General features: G+C 38.8%; 2 protein-coding genes and 1 long non-coding RNA gene across 3 annotated transcripts; all 3 read right to left on the bottom strand.

The window, feature by feature from the left end:
* Nucleotides 1-1,951: 1,951 nt before the first annotated feature.
* On the bottom strand, nt 1,952-20,118 carry LOC112047961 (CLIP domain-containing serine protease HP8). The gene is made up of 7 exons (XM_024085282.2): nt 19,879-20,118; nt 8,492-8,634; nt 7,821-8,013; nt 6,209-6,314; nt 5,286-5,476; nt 3,906-4,007; nt 1,952-2,836 (listed from the first exon to the last, which is right to left on the bottom strand). The coding sequence occupies exons 1-7, from the start codon at nt 19,952-19,954 to the stop codon at nt 2,529-2,531; spliced, it is 1,119 nt and encodes a 372-aa protein (XP_023941050.1). The 5' UTR covers nt 19,955-20,118; the 3' UTR covers nt 1,952-2,528.
* Nucleotides 11,289-13,429, bottom strand: LOC112046527 (uncharacterized). Its single transcript, XR_008251917.1, has 3 exons — nt 12,773-13,429; nt 12,307-12,506; nt 11,289-12,048 (listed from the first exon to the last, which is right to left on the bottom strand). It is a non-coding gene; the product is annotated as an uncharacterized LOC112046527 (long non-coding RNA).
* A 3,978-nt stretch (nt 20,119-24,096) lies between the features above and the next one.
* On the bottom strand, nt 24,097-25,932 carry LOC128199282 (uncharacterized). Its single transcript, XM_052888173.1, has 2 exons — nt 25,597-25,932; nt 24,097-24,276 (listed from the first exon to the last, which is right to left on the bottom strand). Exons 1-2 carry the CDS (start codon nt 25,828-25,830, stop codon nt 24,097-24,099), a joined length of 414 nt encoding a protein of 137 aa, XP_052744133.1. The 5' UTR covers nt 25,831-25,932.
* Nucleotides 25,933-26,098: the final 166 nt, after the last annotated feature.

The following is a 26,098-nucleotide window of genomic DNA, read 5'->3' on the forward strand; positions in this document are numbered from 1 at the left end:
GAAAACATCGTGAGGAAACCTGCATACCAGAGAATTATCTTAATTCTCTGCGTGTGTGAAGTCTGCCAATCCGCATTGGGCCAGCGTGGTGGACTATTGGCCTAACCCCTCTCATTCTGAGAGGAGACTCGAGCTCAGCAGTGAGCCGAATATGGGTTGATGACGAAAATATAGTTGTCAAAGTTAAAGACCCTGAGTTTTAAAATCACAGGCTTTCGCTCTAAGCACATGCTTTTCGTAACATGTATAACTTTAAACGAAATACAAACAAATGAGGTAGTTGACTCATATTAAATCTATACTAATATTATAAAGCTGAAGAGTTTGTTTGTTTGCTTGAACGCGCTAATCTCAGGAACTACTGGTCCGAATTGAAAAATTCTTTCAGTGTTAGATAGTCCATTTATCGAGGAATGCTATAGGCTATTATTCCCGTATTCCTACGGGAACGAGAACCACGCGGAACCGCAGTGTCAGGAAGAGGCACGCTTTTGAACGGAGAAAATGTATAGGTACTTATGTATATCCCGTTCATCGGCGAAGAGTCTATACAGGTCGATTCCCGCCGTTTTACCTTATAAAAATTCATCCATACATACTATTCATTATTATTATTATTTTTTTTTTATTTATTAAAGGAAAACAAACAGCTTTACATATTACTTAAAATTAAACATATATAGTTGTTGTCATTAAGCCAGCGAAGTTTTCACATATAAATTGAGAAATAATTACAATTATTGTGATGAATATGTATGAATGTATGAGAATTGGAGATTATATCAAGCGATATGAATTTCTTTTTCTTTAGAACGGCTTACCTTTGTCAAAATTCTATCCTTCGCCACTGATCCCGTTTTACACTTGGGTACGTATCTATAGCCTAAAAATTAACCATTAGCGTGGGTCTTCTCCTCCCGAGTGAGCCGGGTAAGGCGAGGGGGATCTTGGTCTCCGGTAGTTTCTTACAGTTTCTTTATGGGTTGAGGCATTTCTTGCCTATGAGTCGGGTTAAAGGTTATGGCTGTGTCAGCTGGTTTGTCTAGCGATTGTAGCAACTTAGTCGGGGGTCGAGGGGTTCTCTCGTCCTGTAAATGACTTACGACGTACGTTTAGCTCGACACTCAACAGATGGCGCTGCATTGTTTGGTGTCGCGCTAGTGATTGTTTTTCACGGAACGTATAAGCATGAGATTGTAGATACGTGTTTGGTCTTTTTTACTTTTTTTGAATTTTTTAAATTTTTGAAATTCGAAAGAAACGTGTTTTGTTTCTTTCGAATCGGATGTCCTATTCAGTTATACTTATAGTCTTATATAATACCTTCTTTCTTAACATATATTAGCTGCGACCCGCGGTGTTATCCGCGAAAAATAAGTTTTTTTTTTATTCTTTACAAGTTAGCCCTTGACTACAATCTCACCTGATGGTAAGTGATGACGCAGTCTAAGATGGAAGCGGGCTAACTTGTTAGGAGGAGGATGAAAATCCACACTCCTTTCGGTTTCTACACGACATCGTACCGGAACGCTAAATCGCTTGGCGGTACGTCTTTGTCGGTAGAGTGGTAACCAGCCACGGCCGAAGCCTCCCACCAGCCAGACCTGGACCAATTAAGAAAACCTCAATCGGCCCAGCCGGGGATCGAACCCAGGACCTCCGTCTTGTAAATCCACCGCGCATACCACTGCGCCACGGAGGCCGTCAAAAGTACACGCAGTAGCGGATTTACTAGTAGGCTGACTGGCTGAGTAGGCTGAGAATTTTACTTCACTAGGTACGTGCGTGAAGTCTACCAATCCCCATTGGACCGTGGTGGATTATCAGCCTAACCCTTCTCATTCTGAGAGGAGACTCGTGACCAACAGCGAGTCGTTATTCCTATATTAGCCGGGAAATGTGTATATCATTGGATAACATATGGTGTCAGGTTAAATAATAAAGTTTACAATACATACTTCAATCTAAATTTATTATAAGATCTTATAAGATAACAAGGCAATAGAAATGGCATGAAAATGTTGTTATCTATTAAATGACATACTTAATCATAATTATCATCATCATCATCATCATCATCATCATCATCATCATCATTATCATTTGAAATAGGCTGACACAGCCCAGCGAGTCGCGAAGCTATAGTGGTAATGGGCAGGCCACATAGTTCGAAAAAACAATGGACATTGCAGTCCCTGGCACCGAAAAGTGTTGGTCACCCACCACTAGGTGGACTGAGGACATCAAGCTGGATGCTGACAGACACTGTTTTGAAAGTCCATGTAAGAGGCCTGATGATCATGACTACAGGGTCAGATCTCTTTACAGGAGAGGGAATATGGAGCTTAGACCCACCACGCTGCTCCGATGCGGGTTGGTGGGCTGATGATGACTAGAACATGGCACAGTGTTCCCGCACTCGGCACTTCAAAGCCAAGAAGCAATCGACAGTGATAGCGACATCTCTTTAATTTCATGTGAAACATCTACTGCCTTGTTACAAATATTTATAAAATTACAATACAAAATTAAGGCCTCAGCTTAGAAAGTATCCAGTCCATGTAAGCAGTGACTCTAGTATACACCCCGGGCCACCCAGGGGTCCCGCATGGCGAGGGTCCGTAAGATACCACGCCGATGGCCATCCAGTTCATGGCAGAGACCTGCCCCATCAGAGACCCCCCAGAGTCTCCCCTGCAGGAGTCTTGTCCCGCCAGGCCCCCCGCACACATCTGGTTCTCTGATATGACACGTCCGGCCCTCCGGTACACTGTCTGACAATCGCTTTTACTGACGACTGGCACCACGACCTTCAATTTGACGTCTGACGATGATTCTGTAAACATTAAATTGAAGTCGTTAACATTTTTTTGTACTCCCAATTCATAATCTACTCAATATAAACCCTCAAACCATATCACAAAGCTATCAATTCATACAGGTTTGGTTTCGTTATGTTCGTTACCACATGGGTAAACCCTACCTACAATATATTTTTTAAAAATAAATACAGTTTCATGGCATTGTCTACAAAATTCAGGCTTACTTAAGAGACAAAATGTAGGAGCAAACGCCGAGACTAAATCTAGGAGAACATGCCATACCAAGATTTTTTTTTTTTTGTTTTTTTTATTCTTTACGAGTTAGCCCTTGACTACAATCTCACCTGATGGTAAGTGATGATGCAGTCTAAGATAGAAGCGGGCTAACTTGTTAGGAAGAGGATGAAAATCCACACCCTTTTGGTTTCTACACGGCATCGTACCGGAACGCTAAATTGCTTGGCGGTACGTCTTTGCCGGTAGGGTGGTAACTAGCCACGGCTTCCCACCAGCCAGACCTGGACTAATTAAGAAACTCTCAATCTGCCCAGCCGGGGATCGAACCCAGGACCTCTGTTTTGTAAATCCACCGCGCATACCACTGCGCCAAGGAGGCCGTCGAAGTTTCTTTTATGAATGTCCTAGAAAAAGTATTTTATGCCATGCACGTAATTATAAATAAAGAAAAAATATTAGTACTCGTGATGCAATGGCAAAAATCACTGATGCTACAATGGCCTTCATTACATGACAGTGGCATAAATAACTATTACAAAACTTCGAAATAGAAGGTTCTAAGTATGTTTGACTGATCAGCTTGAAGGCCAAGCTAAGCATGTGATGTATTTGTTCAAGTCGTAAATCATATCATCATCATTATATCAAAGATTCAGGTTTTACGAACAGTCTTTCCTGTGGTTCTTTCAGAGACGCATTAAATAATTCACCACCAGCTTGGCAACGCCTTCAATGTGATCAAAAAAGGTAGGATATACGATCTTGAATGAAATATGCGAGAGATTTACCATGTCTTTTTAGCTGCTGGTTAGAGTATTGTTAAGAGCTACGTTCAGTCTCACTTACTTGTTTCCGTTTTTCCCCATCCGGCCACCTCCATGTCTGCCCCCTCGAATGTCTGCCTTCGCAAAGATGGGGCAACAGGTAGACATATCGGCTTCACAAAGTCTGCGAACAGATATGAAAATGCTGTCTCAGTGTCAGGATTAAATACGACGAAAGTTCTTCGGTAATAGCCCAGTGGATAAGATCTCTGCCTGGGCGTAGGTTCAGGGCATGCAGCTCATACTTTACAGATAAGTGCATTTTAATAAATCACGTGTCTCAAACGGTGAAGGAAAAACGTCGTGAGGAAACCTGCATAACTGAGAATTTTCTTAATTATCTACAATAATTTAAGATATGGAGCCGGAGCCAACATAATGGAGTAACCATGGAGAATGACCTTCATTTACAAAGGATAAAAACTTTGATTCTTTTTCCCAGGCTTGTATTAAGGCATGATGCCTTGCCTTGCCTTGACTACAATCTCACCGGATGTAAGTTTTTTTTTATATGATTGAGTAAGTGCCGTAGGACATCAGTGGTGTCACCGGGGGCCTGATGGGGCCCCAAGGCAGAAGCAGGGTAGATGGGCGGAATGACTCTCTAAGACCGTCTCCTCTGAGACTCGGACCTTGGCTTAGAGGGCCTTTCGGGAGTGCAAGCTTCAACTACTAGTTGGTTGGGGTGGGTGGCGGCTCTCTCAAAATAACTTAGAGTGTTTCATATATTGGGCTATTGTGGGGAGATCTAGGTCTCTATGTAGGTCGTTAATGCGCACAAACCACGGAGCACCCGTGGCCTGACGCATGAATCGGTTCTGAAGGACCTGATGGGGTTTTAGAGTCGCCTTTGGGCGGTGGGCAAACATTACACTGGTACACCAGTGTCATTATTGGACGGATGCAGGTCTTGTAGAGAATGACCTTGGACCGGAGAGATAGTTTGTTTTTGGCACATATCATTGACGTGTAGAGACGACCCATCACATAAGTAGCACTTTTTCTGGCTTTCTGTATGTGAGTCGCGAAGCTCATGCGGGTATCAAAGGTCACACCTAAGTATTTGTGTAGTTCGTTGTACCGGGATAAGTGTAAGGAGACCTCTGATAAATTGAAATAATGGCGTGCAAGTTTCCTTGAGAAGAGCACTGCTGTACTCTTCTCTGGGTTTACCTTTATCCTTCATTTGCGAAACCACTTCACTAAGTGTGTTACCGCTTTCTGGAGGTGGGCTATTATAGATCTACGGTAAGGGTGTGTCACAAACAGTGCGGTGTCATGTAAGTGATGATGCAATCTAACGTGGAAGCGGGCTAACTTGTTAGGAGTAGGAGGAAAATCCATACCCCTTCCGGTTACCGGCTACCGTCTTTACGTGGCGGGATGATGATGATGTACAAACCATTGAAAGGCACGTCGTAGGCCAGCCTCAGCAGCGCGATGTCATTCTGCTGGTGGTTGTCGGTAGGCACGTATTGTTCGTGCGCTATGATCTCCTCCACCGGCACGTCGAGCGGGCGCGGCGCGCAGTCGTCGGGCCGCGCGCAGTCGATGTCGCTGGATGTGTCCCATTCTCCGAGCCGGACCTCTGAACTGAAATACAACACAAGATGTTATCGCCACGTTGCAACGATTTGCGGTACGGACGGCTTCAGTGTGCTCGTGGCGTTCGAGCCGTCCACATCTCTTGTTGTGTAATTCTTTAAGGGTTACTTGGAGGCGGGGAGAGTGACTTGAGTGGAAAAGGGGAGTGTTTGTTAACAGTCAAAGGATCCTTAAACCCTAGACACATCGTTCACAAGTGCGTGACTTTTCTTATTTTTGTAGTCTTTTCTGAGTCTGCTAAAAATGATAACTGCTTCGTAGTTGAACCTTCTTAAATGACGATGCAGCAGTGGTGGATTTACAAACGTGCCGCCATTAGGCTGATAAATATTTGCCTTCTACCGACCTCTGTAATTCGCTGCCCTACTCCCATTTTTCATATATAGATATTCGAGAGAATTCAGATTACAAGATTTAAGTACAGATGTAAAATTTTACGCTAGTTTTAGTATTTTATTATATGTAATGTACGTACAGTACTAGAATATTAGTTAAATTTTCAATACTCAGTTTTTCAATGTATATTTAGAGATGTTATTCTTTATTTCTGTAAGACAAAATGGTTAGCTAGCATAGTATATGTCAACAGACTAGACTGTCAATTAGTCTATAAATACAAGCCTGGGTTAAGAGGGGATTAGTTGCACTTGGGTGCTACAGTAGTACGTACCACGACGGTACTAAGCAGACAGTGTTCAAATAATAAAAAATGTATCTTACACTTTCCAAGACTCCGGAAGGTCTGACCCCTTTACACAATGGGCCGCGGTCAGCACGTATCTGGACGAGATCAGCACTCCTCCGCAGTAGAAGCCACTCCCCACCACTGGAATACAATCATCATCATCATCATCACCTCATCATCATCACCATCCTCAGCTTATTATGTCGCGAGAATAAAATGATAGGTACTTATAACACTAGCAGAACCTCGTGTTTTCACCCGTAGTTCCCATTCCCGTGGGAATACGTAAACAAACTACACCCTATGATACTCTCTAATAATGTAGCTTTTTATTAGTGAAATAATTTTTCAATGATGACATGCCACATTTTATTATAGATAATATTTGTTTTAATAAAAATTAATGATGGTTTTCCAACACTACGTAAATGTTTATTACATTATGTACTCACCTACTAGTCATATAGGGAAAATGTTATATTAAATGATTTACCTCAATAGGTATATGTAGGCAATTAGGCATATAATATTATTTAACTGATTATATCGACGTATAGTTGAATCAGTTGAAAATTTCCTGTTGTTATAACAAATGCTGATTTCATTTTAATATATTACTAAACCCAATTTGTTACATAACCTATGTTTATTGCCGTATTCCCAATAAAAACTACGCGGGTGACGTCACAGGTTCTGCTAGTTCAAAATACATGGACGCAACGCGCTAATAGGGTAGATGCCAAGTTATACGTCAGCTGTGTGGTTTGTTGTTCGGCAAACTAAACTAAACCAAAAATCTATGATCTAACGCGTATATAAAAACTGTTGCTACAGAATCGATGTTTCGTTGATATAAACGTTTTCGTCGTGTAAAGAGCTCCCTAAAAATGCCGGTTTGTGTAGTTAAATGGCATAAAAAACGGCCAAAAACTTGTAGTTTAGGAAAAGGTGGAGTAACGTTTCATTTGAAAGTATTTAAACCTTAATTTTATTAAATTTGTAATAAATACAATTTATAAAAAGAATCGTTTCTTTTGACGAAACAACCAAACATCGATCAGTAATCGAATATTTTATTTAATCTGTGGATAGTCTAAGCAATGTGTTTGTTAGTCTGTGTAAAAATTACAAATTTATAGTTGTGTGTAGTGTATGGACATAGAAATCGTCCCCCTTAAAAAAACGACAAACAATTTTGTTCGTGAATTCGAGTGCGATGCATCTCCATTATCTAATTCCTCTATGTCGTCAAACTATTCAAACCTAGTCATCATCTCCATTATGCACATTAATTGTCCGCCTCAGTTTTGATGCGCCAGTGCTCTATCTCTAGTATGAAATATCGTTGGTCAAAAGCACTTCGTTATCAACCCATATTCGGCTCACTGATGAGCTCGAGTCTCCTCTCAGTATAAGAGGGGTTAGGCCAATAGTCCACCACGCTGGCCCAATTGGCAGACTTCACACACGCAGAGAATTAGGAAAATTCTCTGGTTTGCAGGTTTCCTCACTATGTTTTCCTTCACCGTTTGACAACTGAAAAGTTGGAGGTGCATGCCCCGGACCGGATTCGAACCCACACCCTCCGGAAGCGGAGGTAGGGGCCATATCCACTAGGCTATCACGGCTCTTAAAAAAAGCACTTACACTTTTTGTATTTGACCAATGCCATCCACGGGTGCTCGTCGATCTCTGTGAGGTTGCCGCCGAATATCCGGTCGTTGTTCATAACGCCGCATGTCTTGAGGTCCGGGAGGAGGTCTGCGGGAGATCTGACCCCGACATCACCACCGCGGTTCGATGTTTGCGTGTTGTACATAAACTCTTGCGGGCAACAAATCTGGAGTTTAAAGTAAATATTTATTTATTTATATACACGAAATATGCCCAGAGAAACAATTTCCCAATTCGTTTCTCGAGCAATCAGAAATAATAATTACAACAATAAATCTTAAATTACAAACAAAATAAATTAAAAATAATTAATTGAAATTCAAACAAATTAAGAATAAATTAACAATTTAACCAAGTCAAATAAATTGAAATTAAACAATTCAAATAAATTAATAATAATATTAGGTGTCGGAAAAACATCGTGAGGAAACCTGCACTCTAGAGAATTTTCTTAATTCTCTGCGTGTGTGAAGTCTGTCAATCCGCATTGGGCCAGCGTGGTGGCCAGGCCTAACCTCTCTCATTTTGAGAGGAGACTCGAGCTCAGCAGTGAGCTGAATATGAGTTGATCATGATGATGATGAAAGAATATAACCCCAGAGTTACTCTCGAGCACCCTGTATAATTATTATGTGTTTGCTTACCATCGGCGTGATTCCAGCAAATCCGCAGTGCAATTGTTTTAATAAATTATGTAGATAATTGTTATCGGGATGCTGTTGCAGTTCTGTGTACAAGCCGGGACACTGATCCAGGTTTATGCACCTCACGTTGTTGTTGCATTGTTCTGGAACGAGACGAACAGGGTAATGACTAGTGACTCACGAATTTAATCATTATTATCATCCATCGGGGGTCTGCTAAGTGGTAGTTACCCGTAGGTATATATAATAATAATAATATACTCCCGACCGACTTTTCGGTCAAGGCGGCTAATCTTATGGTGAGATTAACCTTGTACATACTTTCTTTTATAATTTTATACTATCTTCGTATCATTGTCTCGAATCGTGCCAAGTTTCATTCAGTAGTTTCAGCGTGATGCCCGGTCAACAAAAAGTCGGACAGATCGACAAAATATTTAAATGAAAATTTTTAGTTTCAGTATCGATTAAGATGTTATATAACTTTTTCAAAATATCTTCAATGTACAGAATTTAACCTATTACAGTTTTATTATAAGTTTATGTAGATGTTCATTATTTTGCTGGTGGGAGGCTTCGGCCGTGGCTAGTTACCACCCTACCGGCAAAGACGTACCGCCAAGCGATTTAGCGTTCCGGTACGATGCCGTGTAGAAACCGAAGGGGGTGTGGAATTTCATCCTCCTTCTAACAAGTTAGCCCGTTTCCATCTTAGACTGCATCATCACTTACCATCAGGTGAGATTGTAGTCAAGGGCTAACTTGTAAAAAATAAAAAATAAAAAAAACATCGATAAGTAGGTAACAGAACAGCTTCGACTAACTGTAGCTATATACAGTTAATTTGCAGGTTTATCGCAGCACTAATCAAAGATGACTCGTCATAGTGGGGTCAACGGCCTTACTACCAAAGCCTCTATCAAAGCGGTCTTATTTTTTTAAAATTTATTTTACGTTAATCAAAGTCCAATAAAATTTTCGTACTTTATCTTATTTATTTATTTTGGTTAAATTTTCAGGTTTCCTCTCGATTTTTTCCTTTACCGTTTGAGGCACGTGATATTTAATTTCTTAAAATGCACCTATCTCAAAAGTTGGAGGTGCATGCCTCGGACCGGATTCGAACCTATGTACTCCAAATCGAACGCAGAGGTCATATCTAAGCTATCGCTGCTCTTTAGGTTTTAGGTACCTAGATGGTATGATATAATAGTAGATTGTTATACAAGGGGCTAAAAAGACCCATTATATACGAGGTATTTTTAGGGCCTGAGACGTAAGTCGAGGGCCGCCTAAATAGAAACCGAGTATATAATGGGTTTAGCCCCACGTGTTACACTCTGCTTTTCACTACGATTGCGAGAAAATAAAATAGTTTAGTTCAATATTCAATGATTTATTTAATTGAAAATTAAATGTACAAAGTCTACAATTTAGGATATTATGGGAGATGCTTTTACCCGGTAACATAATTTCCGACTATTGAATAACGAGTATATGAGGTAAACGTGGGAGATAATAGTTTTTAAAAACTCCTTTCGTAAGTGAATCCATTTGTTGCTGTTTTCTTCACTTATTAAATTTTTCGTAGGTAAGTATTTAAGTAAATGCGTGTGTACTTTGATGGTAACAGATTGAAAATTTCATCCATCTCCAAATTAGGATCACCATTCTCAGTAGATGAAGACACTAATAACAATTAATGTTGAAATATATGAAAGTTACAGTTCGCGCGGCGAGAGTTTGGCTTTGACCTTCGGATGGAGGGGATTACTGCGCATGGGTACTGTCACGCACACAATACTTTTCCTTTTTTATGTACCAGGTTGGATATTTGAGTGGGTCAAAATTCATGTATAGTGATAATAATGCTAGAAAATAATACGAAGTAGATAAACTTCTTCATTTATTAAAACTATTGATAGTTATTTTACATATTTAAAATGTTTATACAGAGACAGCAATGAAAATTCTAAATAATTGTTTTTAATAAAATTATTTATTCCAAGATACATGTAAAATTGGTACATAAGAATCGACAACAATTAACGAAAATAGCAATTCATTTGTGAACGTGATTGTACAACAGGAGTGCGCGGTACGTCGTTTCGGTGCGAGAGGCAGGTAACGACTGGAGCGCCAATCAGAGCACCGCGCACCCGCCCCGCACCCCGCTAATGCCCGTTGATACCCAATTTCTGATTTCTGCGCAATAACGGTCAAAGCCAAACTCTCGCCGCGCGAACAGTACAGTCACAAAGGAGATTGAAACTCTTTCATACAATTTGGGCCACGAATGTAAAAGGATGAAATAAGTGTCAATGAATAGCTTAGATATTATTAAACTTTCACTGAAAATATTATAGAATTTGACAATCTGGAATTAGAGATATACGAGATTTAGTAAAAGTGAGGTTATTTAAGATAACAGCTGATATTACCTACATAATGAATAGCTAATTTTTCAAGTGTTTGATTTTATTATTAAACTTAGACCATTGTTAATTTACTTTTCGAATTGGATGAATGATAAGATAGAATTCAAATGACTGATGAGATCATGGTAAGTAGGGTAAGGTCTTAACGGTGAAAGAAAAACACCATGAGGAAACCTGTATTCCAGAGAGTTTTCTTAATTCTCTGTGTGTGCGAAGTCTGCCAATACGCTTTGGGCCAGCATGGTGGACTATTGGCCTAACCCCTCTCATTCTGAGAGTAGACTCGAGCTCAGCAGTGAGCCGAATAATGAGGGTAAGGTAAGTAAGGATCAAGGGTAAAGAGTGATAAAATAAAACACTTTATTTAGTTGATTTTTATTCATTTTCAATTATAATTAATATATCATCTAAGAATTGTGCAGGGGGTACTATATTTTCTTGGTACCTAGCCCGACTAAGGTACCATATTATTGACATAACATGTGCGCAGAAGCCTAAAGCCCTTTTGCCTACAATGCAATTGAAATAATCATTCAATATTGCTTCTCTACCTCTGCAAGAGCTGTCAACAAAAACATAAAACAAAATAAGTTTTTCGACTAATATGTCTAGACTGTATGCATCCCCGAAGTAGCCATGAGCTATTTGAAGCCGACAGCTCTCGAAGTAGGCTACTGCTGACCTCCCTGCACACTTCTATTAAATAACCATCGTTACCCCTTACATTCTCTCCATAATATGAACGTGCCTGCTTTTTAACAAAGCAAACAACATTTTTGAAACAATTTGATAAATACCTAATGGTATGAGAATTAGTTCACTGTGGGTTAGCTGGGGAAAAACATTTAAATTATCATTACATCCCAGCCTTCAATAACTAAATGAATATCACATAGACGATTATTCTCAGGAACATAATACTTTAAAAAGAGGAACAGCTCTCATATATCCTGGTAATACAATAGTAGGTTCTGGTTGGTTGTTTCTATCTTCTCCAGGCTAGCTAGCAGGAGGCTCAGTTAGAACTCGGGAAGAAGTTGATGGGCCTGAGACTATATGGACAGCAGCCCTGTCTGCAGCCACCCAACAATTATGGCAGATGTGGCTTCCTTGTTTTATCTACAACAAACATACATCACCTTCATTATAGTATTCATACTACACTCTTCTATATTAATATTATAAAGCTGAAGAGTTTGATTGAACGTGCTAATCTCAGGAACTACTGGTCTGATTTGAAAAATTCTTTCAATGTTAGCCCATTTATCGAGGAAGGCTATAGACTGATATATAACTAACTAAACAATGAGGCTGTCACAAACATGCAATATTATCATTTCAAAATCATAAATAACAATGTACATTGGTTTAACTTACAGTTTGAGGCATAATACATTCTTCTATGGCATTATAAATTCTCAGTTCACAAGATGAGCCTGTATGAAGCAGATGAGTGACTTGTGATGCAACAGAGCGACCACAGCGGAGGCAAACATTACGGTGGCCAAATTGTCTTGGTTGATCAATAGCTGATGTTTGTTCCAGCAAGCTTAGCAAATATAGTCACTGTTGTTTACCTGAAATATTGAAAAAATTGTTTATATCAACAAATTCTGTTTACTCTATACTTGGCCCCACCTGTAACCTGCTTTGTCGTGGGCCTACACTGTAAATCCGTCTCCTAAAGGGGAGACCTGTGTGCAGCAGTAGAATGTAGGGCAATGATGTTACTTAGCTGATTTTACTATTTAAATGTTATCAATCATTGATGGTAAACATTGTAAGGAAAACTATAGGTTAAATTGATAGATGCCAGTTCGCTAATAAATACGCGAGTACTTACAGGCTGCGGTGTACGCCATCGACGAATCACTAAGAGAATCATTTCGTCATTCAAGACTCGTCTGCCTGTGGTATTACAACTAGTTGTTGCTTTTTCCTTTTTCTTTTCTATGCCACAGTTCACACAAAGATCCATGATGTCGATTTCCAATCGATAAGCCGGCAAATAAATCCAAACTAAGGAGCCAAAGTCAAACGTGTAAACAATTAACAAAGTTTTTTAAACGCATACGCCACGCCGGTCGCCGGGACTGCTGTCAGTGTCATGTCACTGTCAACATAAATAAAAATAGAGTCGTAATCAACTCGTGACACGATTTTGTAAATGAGAATCGATTTTTAGATTTCTATTTATTACTTATATCTCTTGATTCACAGTAGATTAATTTAATTGATCTAAATAGTTTTTAATATTGTTACTATATTTATATCCCCATTAGCCTCTTCTATATTTTTATATAAAATTGATATGCATACAAATCGATTAAAATTATCGATTACCTATTTTATTTTTGATCTTATCTTATTTTTTACATTTCTCATCTTCCAGATTGTGAATTGAGCTGATTTTTTAAATGATTTAGTAGAAAAAAATAACGGATTTTTTAAGCTATCTTTCAACCTATTACAACTTGGGCCCAGAAGTTCCCGTCTCCTTTACAATTATTTTCTGAAATAAATCAAGTATGTATTATTTGTTTTTTAAATTCTCGCTTTTTAATTTTATTTTTTTCACATGAGAAAAAGGCAAAGGTATTACACCGTAAAGGATGTCCCATGTCTTCAATAAAAATTAAATAAAAAAATGAACGCATTCCACAGACAAGAACGCTGCATTTATTTCCAATTTAAAGTTTTTTATTTATTTTTCAAAACAATCAGGGCCTTACCTATAATGATTCTATTTTCGAATAAAACCACCTCTGTTTTATAGTAGGCTAGTACTTGGCTAGTACTCGTAACAGACAAGAATTAAAAAAACAAAATTACTTTAGCCCGTAGAGGCTAATATGCTTGTTTAGCCCCGCTGTGGAGTGGTAATATGACAGTGTTTTTGAGCAAGAGTAGTGAAAATGATATTTAATGTGATTTCGTAATATTATGCTAAGTAGACTGACTCGTACTCGTATCGTAGATACAATAATAATAATAACTTGACATGAATTATTATATTTTTTAAGTATTTTTCCTCATGCTAGGTGATATATTTGTGTAGGTATCTACAAATGTATTTGTTTTTAATAGCAGTGGTTCAACGATTTGGGACATTGTACTAATTGGGAATCTAATTAATAAAATTTGTTTATTTCCTATAATACATTAAATTCAATGTACAAAGATTTTTTGGGAATTTCCTAAGTAACAAGCAGGGGCGTAGCCTGCCTTGGAGGGGCCCTGTATCAAAATTAGTTACGGGGCCCAAATAAAGGGTAAAAATTTTTCAACAGAAACAAAAATGTTTGCCTAAAATAAATATAACAGCGACTTAATATATATAATGTTTCAACTATTGGATGCACGCTTAAAACAACGGGCAAAAAAATAGCTTTTTTGTTTTTTAAATATTGGACTTTGCAATTGCACGTTGTAGAGTCAACATCTCCTGAGGATGCTCCGATTTCAGGGTGAAACGTACCTATAGAGTATTTTGTTGGGTGACGTTGTCGCATGGCTTTTCGCGGAAGATAGCAAAATAAATAAATATATATATTTTGTCATTTCTGAATTGAAATTCAATAGGCAGCTTTTATATCCGCTTTTTTCCGAGAAGGTAAGGGGCAGATACGACGTTAGCTACGCCCCTGGTAACAAGCCTGATATATCACATTATGAAGGCTGAATGGTTGTCAGTTTGCCCTTACCATAGTGGTAAGGCAATTATGGAGTTTGTTTGAGAAGAATAATTGAGAAGATGGGCAGAAATTCACCGACAAAGCTTAACGAGTTACGAAGCTAAAGTGGCTATGTGTGGCATAGATCGAAGAGGTGATGGACGTTAGATTGGATTGGATGTGCAGTGTTGGTCGACCCTATATTAAGACGGATTACAGAGATAAGCAATTGGGTTACAGGGAGATCGTCATCAACATCATTATCAACCCATATTCGGCTGACTGCTGAGGTCAAGTCTCCTTTCAGAATGAGAGGGGTTAGGCCAATAGTCCACCACACTGGCCCAATGTGGATTGGCAGACTTCACACACGCAGAGAATTAAGAAAATCTCTCTGGTATGCAGGTTTCCTCACGATGTTTTTGCCTTCACCGTTTGAGACACGTGACATTTAATTTCTTAAAATGATCACGGCTTAGCACGATATATAGGTGCTGGATACACGCTGCTTATACCGTTGTTTTTGGAAGTCATTACAAGAAGTCCATGTCCAGCACGAAGTCCAATAGGGTAGGGAATTATTATTATCAGTCAATGACGTCCATGTTGATAACGGTGACCTTAGACTGTCTATACAGTCTAAGGTAGCGTGCCAAGTGACTATTCACTGAAATCGCATTCAAATGCTGTTCTTGTATCGTGATTTATTATAGAACCACAATAGACTTGCTATACGCTACAATCGCGTCTGGCGAGCTGTGTTTAGATCTAAGTGTTCATTTAAGTAGAGATTTGTCTGAGAAGCCTATTCATTTGCCTTGACCTCAAGTTAACTGGCAACACAGACGCCGGAAGCGTGTCACACATTTTATACCCGTTTATACTCGTAAACATGTATTAATAACTCGTTCTATGACGTGATTGGATACGATGCTATAGCATCTGTTCTGTGTAAGCAAATAAATAAACAATCAAACACTAATAGGGCATTTTTATGAATCAGTTGGTTATTTGTTGGAAGTGACTATTCTTACAGAAACGGTACAAACTAATTCTGGATTAATAGTTATTATTTCGACAATTTCCGGCTACCGGAAGACCTAGTTACAGCTTTCTTTTTTGGTGATTGTGTCTTTGCTGAAGGCTCCTAAATGGAACTGCAGCAGCTTCATCTGAAATTTTTGCGAGCGCAGAACCACTGCCAAAGTCGAGTCAGAGAGTTAGAACGGCTCTGTAAAAGGCGTCTTCTATAGGATTTAAACTACTGCCAATGGGCTGAATAACATCAGTCCAGACGCCTCAGTGACGTCAATTCAACGTCTTTGTGACGAAAGCGAACGGGACCTTGTCTTTGCCGGCGAAGATAAAGTGCAATCTGTGTTGTCAAAAGGTCATTGTCATGTCGTAATCCGGGTGGTAAAGCAGATTATTTGGTCGTCTGTTTCCTTAAAAGACATTGGGGTAAGAGGTTTTGTTGTACGAATTTGTAAGAAGTCAGATGATAGAGTTAAGGTTCGATGGTTTGGGTATGTAGAGGGGAGAGAAAGGAGACTACTAAAAGACATATAAGGCGAGGGTGATTGAAAATGTTTGACGAGAAGGCCAAGGCATTCTTAGATCAAATCCAGCCCCTGAATTCTGAAAAGTTACAGCGTTGTGACATCATTCCTTTCCATTCGAAGTAGTCGAATAGGATAGGCGAAAAGTTTGTCGACGGGTGTAAATGGCGCCATTTACACCCAGGTGCCATAAAGCCAGGTGAAGAAGCTGGAATTGCATCAGTCCTATCATACAAGCAAGGTATACAAGGAAATATAAACAAGGAAACTCCATATTACGGGAGTAACGGTAGGCAGGGATCACGTCTTTGAGGCATATTGATTGTATTTATGTAAACAAGAAGATAAATTTTATAATATGGAACAAGTAAAAACTTGGGGCCCAACATAGTAAATATCTGCGTAATTATAATTTAAAATTCCCTATTTATCACATAACATAGACATTATCGGAGTGAGGGAAGGACAACAAAAGGACAGTAGATATAACAAGACAAAAGCGTCTGCCACAATCTGGAGTTTATTTTTTAGTTATGATATTTTACCGAAGTTTATTTTGGTTCATAGCATCATCATCTTCATTAAGTATCAGTATTTTTAATTGTCCACTTCGGGCCTAGGCATATTGACATATTAAATGCAATTGACCTCGAATAGGCAAATATACATAATCATAGATGAGTCTCCATGACTACTAGGTAACAAGGTAGGTACATACTTATTTCCTTGCATTATATACCACTTATGAAGCACAGTATTGCTAAATAGGTGTTTTATATGTTTTCCTGCATGATCTATCTTATACTAATTGTGCTCGGTGGTACCTATTCAAGACTATTAAAAATCAAAAATCTTATCACCTTACTTTCTGAAAGAGCTATTGTAGGTACCTATTATATAGTAGGTATATATTGTAGGGTTCGATCCTCAGCTGGGCCGATTGAGGTTTTTTTGATTGGTCCAGGTCTGGCTGGTGGGAGGCTTCGGCCGTGGATAGTTACCACCCTACCGGCATAGACGTACCTCCAAGCGATTTAGCGTTCCGGTACGATGCCGTGTAGAAACCGAAAGAGGTGTGGATTGTCTTCCTCTAGTTACCAGCTACCATCTTAGATTATATCATGACTTACCATTAGGTGAGATTGTGATCAAGGCCAACTTGTAAAAAATAAAAAAGCCTGACGCTGAAGTATGATTTAGGTTACTTATCGTCAAGTGAAATTGCAGACAAGTGTTAACTGGCAGTTAAATAAATAAATAATTATTAATTACGGAAAGGTACGGATTTCTTTCGTAGACCGGGCGTCGAGTCAATCTATGGTCACGGGTGAGTCAGGACGGATTTTCCTCAGTCCTTATACCTCTGTACCCTAGAGCAGGGTTTCTCAAACTTTCGGCACCAGGAACCCCTGTTAAAATTTCCAAGTGACAGTCGCGAACCCCTTACTAACTAATGGGAACCCTAACAAAATAAAGTTGACTGTTGAAGAAAATAAGGTTTTCATTTGAAAGGTAGCACATAAAGTACCAAAAGAAATGTCTTTGTAATATCAATGTTATGGGTGTGCTTGTTTCTTGTCGCAAATGGATTCTACGTGAGGAGTAATTTTGGACAATTGTCACGATAATAAGTTATCAAGCCACCATTACGAAAATCTTGTCGCAAACACCTACCGTCGAATGGCGAACCCCTAGGGGTTCGCGTACACTTTGAGAAAACTTGCCCTAGAGGATCTTGTGTACCCTACAGGGTCCTGTGTACACTAAGAGAGTACTGAATAACTAGGACGCCTAGAAGCCGAGTTTCAAAGGACTCCCTTAGTGATACAGTCTCCCATGATATTTCTTCTAGTACTTGACTCATTACCCGTAAAGCTCAGTAGGCGGGCCTAGAGCAGGCCTAGATTTGTGACAAAAAATGTGGGAACAAGCAATGAAAAACAACCAAATTAGGTACTAGTAGACGCCGCGCGGTTTCACCCGCGTGGTTGGATAAAATATAAAGCCTTCCTTGATAAACGGGCTATCTAACCCTAAAAGAAATTTCAAATCAGACCAGCAGTTCCTGAGATTAGCGCGTTCAAACAAACAAACAAACTCTTCAGCTTTATAATATTAATATAGATAGAGAGGCGGCTGGTAACTGTTTACTGTGGACTGGCCCCTGTTTATGACATTGATATTCGTTGGAGCATAATGCATAATCGCCTTTAAGGCGATAACCCGCACTGAAATAGGTAAAAGTTTGAAACCTTTACGAAGTCTAAGCCTTATCGTCATCAACCCATATTCGGCTCACTGCTGAGCTCGAGTCTCCTCTCAGAATGAGAGGGGTTAGGCTAATAGTCCACCACGCTAGCCCAATGCGGATTGGCAGACTTCACACACGCAGAGAATTAAGATAATTCTCTGGTATGCAGGTTTTCTCACGATTTTTTCCTTCACCGATTGAGACCCGTGATATTTAATTTCTTAATATGCACACAACTGAAAAGTTGGAGGTGCATGCCCGGACCGGATTCGAACCCACACCCTCCGGAATCGGAGGCAGAGGTCATATCCACTGGGCTATCACGGCTCTCAAAGCCCGTCTAAGCCTTAACCAATTAAAAAAAAAAAAATATTTTATACTATAGACTATAGATACTTGAACATATGTTTTCTGTGCTATAGATATGTTACGTGCCTACAAAATCACCTCAAAAAGTGATCTGAATTTAGCGACACCACTGAGCGCACACATGCCCTTTTTGTGTTCACTTACATTATATATTTATGTATATATAGTTGTTACACCTAAACACTAATAACTTAAAAATCATAAAATTTCGGCAACATATATTGCGTTATTTTAGTAGGCCTAGTAGGGACTGCAAATTCCGCCTGAAACGAACACGACTGGCCAACATAGTATAGTAGTATATACTCATTCCTGGAGTGACGCTACATCAGTGGATGTACAGAGCCCGAAACGACATACTAAAAAGTCATTTGATCGGATTATGGTCCAGAGACTGATCTCCGATAGATCAACAAACAAGAGAAAAAAAAAAATTTAGTAGGCCTTGATGTTAGCTACCACCCTGTAGAGTATGTCGTACTATTTACGAACACCCTGTAGGTACATATTGTTTACACTTCTTAAACACACAAGTCGACATTGTAGACAATATTTAGGTACCTATTATGTGTTTAAATAACTTTCGGTGTATACTTTTTTCATTTTTTTATTCTTTACAAGTTAGCCCTTGACTACAATCTCACCTGATGGTAAGTGATGATGTAATCTCAAATGGAAGCGGGCTAACTTGTTAGGAGGAGGATGAAAATCCACACTCCTTTCAGTTTCTACATGACATCGTACCGGAACGCTAAATCGCTTGGCGGTACGTCTTTGTCGGTAGGGTGGTAACTAGCCACGGCCGAAGTCTTCCACCAGCTAGACCTAGACCAATTAAGAAAACCTCAATCGGCCCAGCCGGAGATCGAACCCAGGACCTCCGTTAATAAATCCACCGCGCCACGGAGGCCGTCAAAAACTATATAACGTACTATGCGACAAAATGAATTTTAGACAATTTTTCACATCTCTGCCTCAGTTTTAATGCGCTATCCCTATCTATAGCATAAAATATCGTTGATCTTGGATCATAATAAACATAGAGTATCTAATGTAGAGGTTACACTATAATTAATCAACTTGAATTTCAACTTACGTGCATAAGTTAACGCCACAGCACACACAAAAAAAATGAACACTTTTTTGCACAACATATCCGTGAATCTGCACATTATATTCACTCGGTACTATTGTAAAACCAACATAAGATTGATTATTTACTTCAAGTGATCGTTTTAAAGATTAAAGGTTATCACCAAACACACACAGAGGCTGTGTGCTCACACAGGTCGTTGGGACGTGGTTGAGTGTTGAGATGTCACACTCATCTGAGTTTCTGATGGGATTTCCTTGTATTAACGTAATGTCCACGCGTCGATGCCCGTCTAGTGTAAGAGCAAGCCACTAAGATTGGCTAAATAGGTATCTATAATTCTATACTAATATTATAAAGAGGAAACCTTTGTTTGTATGTTTGTAAGTTTGTATGTTTGTTTGTTTGTTTGTTTGTTTGATTGTAATGAATAGGCTCAAAAACTACTGGACCGATTTTAAAAATTCTTTCACCATTCGAAAGCTACATTATCCACAAGTAATATAGGCAAAATTTTATTTTGAAAAAATATAGGGTTCCGTAAGATATTTGGGTTTTTCGGACACAAGGTATAAAAAATCAACCATAAAAGTTACTTATTTTGTATAAACTATAAAAGATAGAACCATAAAATGTTCAAATTATTTGTAGATCTTATAAATATCTATAAAAATCCGCAATATCAAATACACTATACCAATCAATGTCCAGTGAGGCACAACAACCATTTTCTTATTTAAAAATCTTGATTTTTTAGTTTATGGGTAGGGGTAGGATAGGGGTAGTTGAAAGTCAACATCGATTTTAACGCGAACGAAGTCGCGGGCGTCGGCTAGTATAAAATAAAACATATTGTTTACTCATAATTAATTGCATTAGTTTTTTTTTTCATTCTTTACAGGCTAGCCCTTGAGTACAATTTCATCTGATGGTAAGTGATGGTAAGGGCTAATTTGTTAGGAGGAGCATGAAAATCCACACCCCTTTTCGGTTTCGTTAGGTACTGGAACGCTAAATCGCTTGTCGGTAGTCTTCGCCGGTAGGGTGGTAACTAGCCGCAGCCGAATCCTCCCACCACCCAGACTAAAAATAATCACAATCGTCACAGCCAGTAATCGAACCCAGGACCTCCGTTTTGGAATTCATCGCGCTAACTACCACTGCGCTACGGAACGACCTACCAACAAAGACGTCAAGCGATTTAGCGTTCCGGTACGATGTCGTGTAGAAACCGAAAGGAGTGTGGATTTTCATCGTCCTACTCCTAATAAGTTAGCCCGCTTCCATCTTAGATTGCATCATCACTTACCATCAGGTGAGATTGTAGTCAAGGGCTAACTTGTATATAACAAAAATAAAAAAATATAAATGTATTTAAAACTTTATGAATGACTTATTGGTTATTGTAGATAATAATGTGTGTTTTTAAAGCTTTTAAAATTATTTTGACAACGAACCACTAGCTCTCAGACTATGTTTACATCAACATTAAGCGACTTCTGACAGCGCAGCTACTCCCACCACAATCACGTCTTGGTTTACAAGTTGAACAAGTTTTTAACAACTGGTCTGTATTTGGCAAAATGTCATTTTTTTAATTTTTTTTTACAACAGGTTCATACCACCAGACAGATACTAAGTGATAATGATAAAGAAATCTAATAAAAAAGAAATACCTACATACATTAAAAAATTTAAAACCCGATTGAGTCTTGCTATGAGTAAGAATAGGTTAGTATTTTCCATAAAATTACACCACATACTCGTATGATAAAAACCCGCTTATTATTTTACTATCTGACGCCGCGCGTTTTCACCCGCGTGGTTCCCGTTCCCGTAACAATACGGGGATAATATATAGTCTATAGCCTTCTTTGGTAAATGGGCTATCTAACACTGAAATAATTTTTTAAATCGGTCCAGTAGTTTCTGAGATTAGCGCGTTCAAACAAACAAACTCTTCAGTTTTATAATATAATATAGAATATAGATACTCGTAAATAACCAACATTTGCCATTGTTAATAATTTACTTATTTGGACGGCCCCGTGGCGCAGTGGTATGCGCGGTGGATTTATAAATCGGAGGTCCTGGGTTCTACCCGGCTGGGCCGATTGAGGTTTTATTAATTGGTCCAGGTCTGGTGGGAGGCTACGACGGTGACGTAATGCTAAGCGATTTAGCGTTCCGGTACGATGTCATGTAGAAACCGAAAGGGGTGTGGATTTTCATCCTCCTCCTAATTAGCCCGTTCCATCTTAGATTGCGTCATCATTTACCAACACTTTGCTTTCCGGTGCGGGGTCGCCAGTCCAACACCTTGGGACCCCAACGTCCATCGGCTCTTCGAACTATGTGGCCTGCCCATTGCCTCTTCTCTTCAGCTTCGTGACTCGCTGATATTGTGATGGGGGATTTCAATGCAAAGCTAGGCCACAGCGGCCAAATTTACTTATACCTAATCAGTACTTATGTCGTGATAGTCCAGTGGATATAACCTGTACCTCCGATTCCGGAGGGTGTGGGCTCGAATCATCGTCCGGGACATGCACCTCCAACTTTTCAGTTGTGTGCATTTTAAGAAATTAAATATGTCTCGAACGGAGAAGGAAAAATATCGTGAGGAAACCTGTATACCAGAGAATTTTCATAATTCTCTGCGCGTGTGAAGTCTGCCAATTCGTATTGGGCCAGCGTGGTGGACTTTGGCCTAACCATTCTCATTCTGAGAGGAGACTCAAGCTCAGCAGTGAGCCGAATATGGGTTGATGATCATGATTAAGAGTAGTATAAGTTAATTGATTAATGTTATAAGTAGGTAGTTAGTTAATTAACAGGTTAATCACAGGTACAATTAAGCGATTACTATTATTATCATTTCGGCATTTAATCCCAAAAAAAAAATATATACGTGTTTTGCAATTCTGTAGGAATAAGTTTTATATTTAGTCTAGTATCTACTAGCTACGTCTAATGTAAACAATTGTATACAAGTTGTCCAATAGTTATATTACTCGTCGTGTTGTATCAGGCGCTTTAGAAGTTGATTTAAAATTAAACATTTTTCAAAAGTAAAGTATTACAATTTTGAAACCTTAACTCTCTCGTTAATCCAGTGCTTAGATTGAATGGTTTCGGACCATAAGGTCTTGAGTTCTATTTCTGGGTCTAACATCATTTGGGGGGGGGGGGGGGGGGATTAAATTAAAAATATACAAGGAGTTGGAGAGTATTCCCCATAACTCTGGGGTTGTATTCTTTAACATAAGTTAATAAAATCTGTTCAAGGAACATGTGTTTTTAAATGAATATTTTACGGCCTCCGTGGCGGCTTACATGACAGAGGTCCTGGGTTCGATCCCCGTCTGGGTGTCGGTCGTGGCTTGTCTTAGCCGAGTCAACATTATATCAGTAGCGAAGAGTCCATACAGGCCGATTCCCGTCGGGTTACTTTTTAAAACCCATTCATACATATTATTCATTTTCACCATCAATCAATCAATCAATCAATCAAAGCCTTTATTACTTCTTAACAATAAATTACATAGTTATTTTAAGTTTATTTATCCTATACTATTTGTGTTAGTGTATTAGTTTATTAATATTTAACAAAATTGCGTGTTCATTTTTTACAATTGTTTGTTCTGAAATAAGTGTTAGAAGGTTATAATTGTTACGTATAAAGAATAAAAAAAAAAAAAAAAAAAATATTTATGTTAAGGGTACCCTCACTGGGTATAGGCCTCCTCCAGCTGATACATTTTATTTATTCTTTTGTATGTAGAAAAATAATTCGTTAATTATGTAGGTTATTTATGTAGGGTATTTTCACCATATCATATGTATAATTTCTCATGCATGCATTCATATAATGAATATGTTTCCGAAACCGAAACCGAAGTTTGTATCGTGCGATATGAATTTCCTTTTCTGTGGGACGGCATACCTTCGTCAAAATTGCATCCTTCGCCACTGATATAAATACTTATGCGTAAAAGTATAAAAAAACCCACCAATCGCTCGAGTAAAAAACCCACTCCACCCCAAATAGAAGTCATCAAAGAAGGTTAAACAATGACATTTTAATTGAGGTTAAATACAAAAATCAAAATAACCCAGTTTTTTTTTTTTTTTATTTTAAAAGAATATTTGCCATATCTTTTTTTTTTTTAAATATGACCAATATTCCCATTCCCCTCCAACTAGTCGGTAGTTTATATTTTAATAACAAACAGTTTTGTTCATATTCATGTGTTTGTGCAAATCACTGAACAGTTTGAAGCCCAGAGTGAACATGGCAACACTCTTCAGCAGTTGCCAGTTGTATGGGTCGTTGGTCTTCCACAGATTGTTGGCGCCTCTCCACGCGGCGGACAGGTGTCGTTTTATTGCATGACACGTCTGAAATGACATACATTAGAACCCGTTTAATACGATTTCGCAGGGACCCAACTAAAAACGCGTCTTAGACGGGAAAGCGTATTATCCACTACTACATACATTATACATTATTACGGTATATCCCCCACCCATACAGGATATGGGTGGGGGATAGTGAAAAATATAACGACTAATACATAGTTATAAAAATAGTGTATTTGGTGTAAACACTACCTAATTATGCTACATAAAGTAATCACTTATTCTGGTATGACAAAAAGATTTTGATGCATTAGCAATTACGAAATTTTCAATTAAATTTTACTTTCGCGGTGCCTATTCATAATTTTCAGTTCAGAATCGCACTGTCAAACGTCGTTTGCTGTCAGGGTCTTTCAGTTCTTTAAGATATGCAACTTCGTTTAAGAACCTTTATGCTGTCCGGATCTATCTGTTGTAATTTATTTGTCGCATTTGAAATTACACGTGTGTGACATTTAGCCGTATTAAACGGGATGACGAATCGTGTTAAGCGTTAGGAAATGTATGAAAACATGTATCAAGTGGTAGGGACTGGCATAAAATGACGTATTATGCGAGAAATCGTTTTAAGCGAGATCGTTTTTAGCGGGTTCTACTGTATTTACTGAAGAAGCAAAACAAGACTGAACTTTTAACTTGCAAGTAGCTTTTACCCCTTAAGGCAACGATATTTTATACTAGCTATATTTTAGGGCTAGCGCATCAAAACTGAGGCGGACAAATGTGCATAATTGTCTTAATTTCATTTAGGCAGCGCACGGTGAATGGTAATACGTTGCGCAATAAACGTAACGCCGTCATTCGTTCATCGAATTTTACCACCCATATTGTTTTCGTACCGGGGGTTATATATGAAAAATTGATTCTTAAGGAGTAAACTCCAATATACCTCACTGTTGAGCTCGAGTCTCCTCTCAGAATGAGAGCGGTTAGGCCTAGTCCACCACGCTGGCCCAATGCGGATTGGCAGACTTCACACACGCAGAGAATTAAGAAAATTCTCTGGTATGCAGATTTCCTCACGATGATTTTTCTTCAAGGTTTGAGACATATGATATTTAATTTCTTAAAATTGATAATGACGATCTATTTATCAAGCTGAAGAGTTTGTTTGTTTGTTTAGTTGAACGCGCTAATCTCAGAAACTACTAGTCCGATTTCTTCGAAAATTCTTTCAGTGCTCATTTATCGAGGAAGGTTATAGGCTATATATTATTCCCGTATTCTTACGGAAACGGGAACCATGCGGGTGGAACCGTGCGGCGTCAGCTAGGTTAAACTAATTTAAATTATATTAACATCTTTAGGTGGTGTGTTCTTGTCTCCTCGACATTTAATTTCTTGTGACACATTTCTTGAAGTATTCGATGCTTGTGGAGTGTTCTGGGTTAGGGCCACATTAGCCGAAGGTCCGGGTGAGGCAGTAAGTCTGCACGCCGAGGGTACAGGAGCTGACGCCTTCTGGTGGTTGCTGCCATCCTCGCTGTTCAGGTTCTGTTTACGAATGCACGACATCTTCTTGCAGGCGGTCATTTAAGAGTTATATTATTTAAGGGTCTTTTGCGTATCGTCCTGTATTGTTTTATCATAATTTTAGTAATTGATTGGCTTATAAATGGCTATTGCTAATCGTTGATCAAATTTTGACGTAACAATTTATATGTTGTCAATGAGACAGGTTGACATGCTATTAGTGCGTAGACAGAGAAGCTAATAGACAACTTTATTTTTATTTTTTTTTATTCCTTTACAAGTTAGCCTTTGACTACAATCTCACCTGATGGTAAGTGATGATGCAATC

This window comes from Bicyclus anynana, chromosome 21 (assembly GCF_947172395.1).
Source record: "Bicyclus anynana chromosome 21, ilBicAnyn1.1, whole genome shotgun sequence".
Classification (NCBI taxonomy): Eukaryota; Metazoa; Arthropoda; class Insecta; order Lepidoptera; family Nymphalidae; genus Bicyclus; species Bicyclus anynana.